The sequence below is a fragment of the Triticum aestivum genome, chromosome 5D (genome assembly GCF_018294505.1).
Source record: "Triticum aestivum cultivar Chinese Spring chromosome 5D, IWGSC CS RefSeq v2.1, whole genome shotgun sequence".
Classification (NCBI taxonomy): domain Eukaryota; kingdom Viridiplantae; phylum Streptophyta; class Magnoliopsida; order Poales; family Poaceae; genus Triticum; species Triticum aestivum.
Window position 1 is genome coordinate 293920523 of NC_057808.1, and position 6156 is coordinate 293926678.

Below are 6156 nucleotides of genomic sequence, written 5' to 3' on the forward strand. Positions count from 1 at the left end.
TTAGAAAGTAATTTGGTAACTGAATTTGATCTTTAAAAAAATAAAAGATAAAAGCTCAAATGGATAAGCTGAAAGTCCTCAAATGACTTTCTCAAATTGTTCATATTTTCAAATTTGGTGTGAAATAAATAATGACAAGAGGAATTGAAAAAGAAAAATATATCCATTTTAATCGTCCTTACACAAATATTAGAAAACGACAAATGGATTTAGGGTTTTGGGTTGGGGCTGTTACAATGCTTGCACTAGGTCCCGTCGCTGATGTTGTTGGTGAGATGGTCCTGGTGGGGGAGCACATGCCTGAACACCATAGTGAGATTTTTCCCGCGCTATGGTGCAGGTGTGTAGAGCAGAGTATCTGAGAGAACCAAAAGTGCAAGATATCAAAAATTTGATGGCTATTAAAGCGGTAAGAGGCTTTCCAGGTATGCTCGATTCAATTGATTGCATGCATTGACAATGGAAGACCGCCCCCAAAGGTTTGCACGGGATGTAGCAACACCATATCAGAGAGGCCACCATCATACTCCAAGCAGTGACATCAAAGGACTCATGGATTTGACATGCCTGGTTCTCACTATGACATCAATGTGCTCCATCGATCTCCTGTGTTCAGGAGACTTTGTAATGGGGAAGTGGCATCGTGCAACTACACCGTCAATGAGCATGATAACAATATGGGGTACTACCTTGCAGATGGTATCTACCCTCAATGGGCGGTGTCTGTGAAGACCAGACCCGATCCCCCATGGTAACAAACAAAACCACTTTGCAACAAATGCAAGAAGCAACTAGGAAGGATGTGGAGAGGGGCATTCAGAGTGCTCCAAGCTCGTAGGAAATTGTTTGTGGAGCTGCAATGATGTGGGAATCGGACACTTTGTGGCACCTGGTGACATATTGTGTCATTATGCACAATATAATTATCAAAGAAGAGGATGAAGGGGCATCTCGAACCCATGATTTTAAGAAGCCCGGAGAAGAAGTCCACATCCCAGATCAAGACGCAGATCATATTATGAATTTTCTGTAGATATGTCAGAATTTTCAAGATGAACAGGTGCGCGTGCAGCTACTCAATATACTTGTGAAGCATGTGGACCCATAATGAAAATCAAGGATGAACCCAAGAAGTTTAATGTTTGAATTATTCACTTCAGATTAATTTTATGTTTGAACTACTCAATATTTTGTGATATTCATGTGTATGTTGGACGGTCATATACATGGATTTGAGGGTTTAGATACGACAAACGTGGTTGTCCATCAGGACTTTCGAGGGGCCGTTCGATGCTGTCTGCGGACGTTTGGGATGTCAGATTTGCTAAATCTGATTGGATGCTCTGAGTGTCTGTTTGGTTGTTAACATGGATTCTTGGGTATTTGCATCTGTGACTGGTTGGTCTTGTTTCGTTCTCGTAGTGTAAATTGCATCAGTACAGCCGAACTGAGCGTTCCCGACGGACGACCGAGGGACGTTTTTAAGTTTCATGCGGCGTGGTTTTTCCGTGCGAGTCAGCTAACCAAACAGTTTAAACTTAGCCCCGAGAGTCTGATTGCGCTTGATGTAGACAGCCCATTTTTGAGCTTTGAAGTCGCCATTTCTACTGGCCCTGGACGGCACCTGTAGCACACACTGTGCATCCATCCCGTGCCGGTCTCCACCTGCATCATTCCCAAAAGCATCGTCGCCACGTCCTTTGACCGCAACAGCTGTGACGTAGGTACGTGGCGGCCCGTCCCCATCCCCGCCATGCCTCGCCGCTTGCATTCGCACACGGCACATCTCCCCGCCGCTGGCCCTCAACCCCACGGCACCCAATACAACCTGAATCACCCCGAAACCGCCGCAGTTTCCCCGGTTTCAGTCCCAAGGCGGGGCCCCGACGGCGACGCCCACTGTTCCGCGGCGCCCCCACCTGGCCACCTCCCGGCGCGTACGTGCCCCTCCTGTCTCCCTTGACGTGTCCACGACGACCAGAGAGAGCGGCAAAAAAATCTCGCCCCTCCCCGGGGCTGGGCCCCGCGCGGTTCCAGCCCTCGGGTGGCACGTAACATTGCGCGCCAACAAAGAGCACGACGTGTCACGTCTCCCCCTGGCTCCGGTCGCCGGAAAATTTAAAAACTGCGTCGTTGCGAGGTCAAACGGGACACGGGTCGCCCCCTCTGCGCTCCCGGGGGGCCACCGCGCGTCTACGAGGTCGCCCCGGGCCGAGAGCCAATGGGATGGCGGCACGGCGCGCGCAACCACCACCCCCAACCCCCGCTTTTTCTTTTCTTTTCGAATTCGCATCCGCATCATCAGACCCGACGGAACCTTTGCCCTGCCCCCCGAGTTGGACCGGCGATGGAAAGAATTTCCGGGAATTCCTGGCTCCGCCTAAACGGGACACGTCGCAGTGTTTTACACTCCCCGGGCCACGATCCCGTGCCCGGTCGCCGTCGCCATCCCCATCGCGCACCTGTGCCCGCATTATTCTATCCGGACGTCCGCTCGTTCGGCGCGATTAGGTTGCGGGGTTAGATTGGACTTTCAACAAAAACACACTAGCTTAGATTTGATTATAGTAGTAGATTAGTAGATTAGTGAGGGTGTTATCGTGGCCGCGCGTCACGTGTCCCGGTTGGGGAGAGGGAGGGTGAAGGGTGAGCCGTTGATGGGCGGGGGCACGTGTCGTGGTGCGCGCCGCGTGCCATGCGCAACTCGTGGACGGCCCGGATGTTGCGTGGGGCGGTGGATGCCACCATGTGTCGCCTCCGCCTGAGAGATGGCGACGCGCGCCATGGATGTGCCACGCCACCTGCGACCAAGCTTTATAAGGGGGCCGCCCACCACGGACTCCTCTCCTCCATTCCATTCCATCCCCCTTCATCTTCTTGTAGCCACCGAGCCAGCCAGCGACCGAGCGGCGGCGATTTCCATTTCATCTCAGAATTCAGACGGTGTTCTTGTCTAGAGCAAGAGGGGTTTCTTGGCGTTGATGTCGATGGCGCAGGTGTGCTGTGACTCGGCCTCGTCGGCGGTGGTGGTCGGTGCGGAGGCGGAGGCCAGGGCCAGGGCGCGCGCCGGGAGGCGCCGCAGAGCGGGCGACGCGGCAGCCAGGTGGAAGGTCACCGCGGAGGCGCCGCAGGGCGCCGAGGAGGCCGCGGCCACGAGGAAGCGCCGCGCGGCTGGGGGCGAGGGGGTGCCCGCGAAACGCCACGGGTTCACGTCGGTTGCCGGACGGAGGAGGGAGATGGAGGATGCCGTCTCCATACGGGAGGCCTTCACCGTCCCGGCCGAGGAGGGGAAGCCCAGGCGCGACTTCTACGGCGTTTTCGACGGACACGGCTGCTCGCACGTGGCGGACGCGTGCAGAGACCGGATGCACGAGCTCGTTGCCGAGGAGCTCGCCGGCGCGGCCCAGCCCGAGTCCTGGACCGGCGCAATGGAGCGCAGTTTCGCGAGGATGGACGCCGAGGTGACCGCCAGCGGGGGCGGCGACAGCGCCAGCTGCCGCTGCGAGGCCAACAAGTGCGACCACGTGGGGTCCACGGCCGTGGTGGCCGTCGTGGGGGAGCAGCGCGTCCTGGTGGCCAACTGCGGCGACTCCCGCGCCGTCCTCTGCCGCGACGGCGCGCCCGTCGTCCTCTCCTCCGACCACAAGCCCGACAGGCCGGACGAGCTGGAGAGGATCGAGGCGGCCGGCGGCCGCGTCATATTCTGGGAGGGCGCGAGGGTGCTGGGCGTTCTGGCCATGTCGCGCGCCATCGGCGACGGCTACCTGAAGCCGTTCGTGACGGCGGTCCCGGAGGTGACGGTGACCGACAGGGCGGCCGGCGACGAGTGCCTGATCCTTGCCAGCGACGGCCTGTGGGACGTGGTCAACAACGAGACAGCGTGCGAGGTGGCGCGGGCCTGCCTCCGGAGGGGCAGAGACAGGTGGTGCGCCGAGGCGGCGGCCATGCTCACCAAGCTGGCTCTGACCAAGAACAGCTCGGACAACATCTCCGTTGTCGTCGTCGATCTCCGGCCAAGGAATCATTTGTAGGAGGGCGACCAGCTGCCGTGATCTTCCATTGCAACAATAGCAGTATAGTAGTAGTAACAGTAGGATCAAATCCAAAACTAGCTCTATAGTGATTCTACTGATTATTTCTCTTCTTCAAAATTCATTTTTATTTTTTTTTGCAATATTTCTCCCTGGATCAAGTTCAGTGGAGCACATAGATTATGGTGGGGTTGTGGAAAGAAATAACAACTGGTGTAACCAAGTTCGATCCTGAAATTGAAACAGAAGTTCAGTTCATCAGAAGGAGGTCAGTTTTTTTCACATTCTGAAGGCTCGATTCAGATCTGCAGCTTCTGTTCTCATCAGTAATTCTGCTTAGATGGAGGATGATGCGTATCTCATGTCTTTTAACTTCGTATAAGTTCAGATTAGATGGGTGATTTCCCGGATCTTCATCAACTTCGTAAGTTCATGAAACCTGGTACAGATTGTCCTCTAACCGACCTGTTAGTAGGACTCAATATATTCTTCTCATCTGTTCAAATCTATTACACTAGGTACTGATGGTTAGATCGGTGAAGCACAAACTATATCGAATATCTTGGTACAACCGGAGCACCCAAAAAATGGGGGATCTGGGCGCCATATAAATAAAATGAAGTCAAATCAAAGATACTAGAGAAAAGATGAAATCAAAGAGAACAGATCCGGGACAGCTCTTGACGCTTGCGTGAAGACGAAGAAGAAGATCAGAGGCTCCCAAGGACGCGAAATATTTCTTGTGGGATTCATCTGGAAGCACGACACCTGCCCTGCCCAGCCCAGCCCAGCCCAGCTGTGTGAAACATACGGACGGCCGGAGACACCGCGCTGCGGTCCAGGCCATTCCGTCCAGCTGGTATGGGGTTCTCATTCTTCCCGGCAACGCACGCACGCACGCAGGCGCACCTCGACAAATTCCCTCCTTCCTCTTTAAAAGAAGGGGTTTGTCACTCGCTGATTGGAGTGACGCGTCGGAGGGCATTGAAAAATCGTCCACTCCAAGCATGATTTGCGTCCGGCGAAGGACGGATCTTTTTTGCTTTATTATGACTGACTGATAATGGCGACAGCGGAGCAAGATGCAAGGAACCTCCACGCCCGACCTCTATCATCTCACAGGGAGCGGGGGGTTTGGTGGGATATGTTCGTCTTCATCGTCCAGATGTTCGTCCCAGGCTCCTCCTCCGTTCCTGTTCCTCCCGTCGTTCGGTGGCGCTGCGGACGGAAGGTTCGACACGCACACGCATCGCCTGATTGAGCGGTGTGGTGGTGTTGCTGGTGGGTGGCCGCTGGCGGGCGTGATTAGCCAACATATCGGATCTGCTCATGGATGGTGAAGAGAAAACTCAACTTTCGAGCTGGCTTCTCTTGTCCTTCTTTCGGTTCTCGCCGATCCCGGGTCGACAAACACTTTTGTGTCAGCTGCTTAAAAAGTTGTCACTCCTTGATATAGCAAAATATGAGTGAGTGAGAAAATGAGGCGTCTGAAACAACAAGAAAATAACATAAAATAAGGAACGTCTATTTGAATACCACAAGAAATTTGCAATTTTGCAAAAAATCATGTCTGATCCCAGGCTCGAACTGGGGACCTTTAGTGTGTGAGACTAACGTGATAACCAACTACACCAACCAGACAGCTTGCTACTTAAGAGAAACCAACTTTACTTATACACACTCAGCGTGGGCTGGTCACACAGCCCGATTGTTCAGTCTACGATGTCGTGCACGGCCCGGAAATGCATAGGTACCCATGGCTTCTCCTCTCCCAAATACCGCACCAATATAAAATAAGTGAATATGTGTGCCTTCTTTTCAATTTTCTGTTTTACAATGGCAAAATGTTCTGCTGGAAACAGGCCAGATGATCCATGACGAATGGAAGAATGATGACGTCCACTTAATTGGTGGCCATATTCTCAAAAAGATTCACTCAATCTCTCAAATTTTCAGGAGCTTGCAGTTCAGAGAGATGCCAATGAAGTTGCTCAACGGTATGCGAAGGAAGGTTTATCCATTGTATCGGGTGTATCCTCTTATGATGTAATCTCCGACTTATTGATTGCCCCTGTTCAATCTGATATTGTCCGCCTATATGATGAATAAACAGTTTGTCTAATTC

At 53.1% G+C, this 6156-nt stretch overlaps 1 protein-coding gene and 1 non-coding gene across 2 annotated transcripts; one reads left to right on the forward strand and one right to left on the reverse strand.

The window, feature by feature from the left end:
• Positions 1–2833: 2833 nt before the first annotated feature.
• On the forward strand, positions 2834–4289 carry LOC123121276 (probable protein phosphatase 2C 68). Its single transcript, XM_044541180.1, has one exon. The coding sequence runs from the start codon at positions 2982–2984 to the stop codon at positions 4029–4031; it is 1050 nt and encodes a 349-aa protein (XP_044397115.1). The 5' UTR covers positions 2834–2981; the 3' UTR covers positions 4032–4289.
• Positions 4290–5598: 1309 nt separating this feature from the next.
• TRNAV-CAC (transfer RNA valine (anticodon CAC)) lies at positions 5599–5672 on the reverse strand. The gene has a single exon. It is a non-coding gene; the product is annotated as a tRNA-Val (tRNA).
• Positions 5673–6156: the final 484 nt, after the last annotated feature.

Bases quoted from the DNA above. Each gene is read 5' to 3' on its own strand.
- LOC123121276 (XM_044541180.1), top strand. From the start codon at position 2,982: ATGTCGATGGCGCAGGTGTGCTGTGACTCGGCCTCGTCGGCGGTGGTG.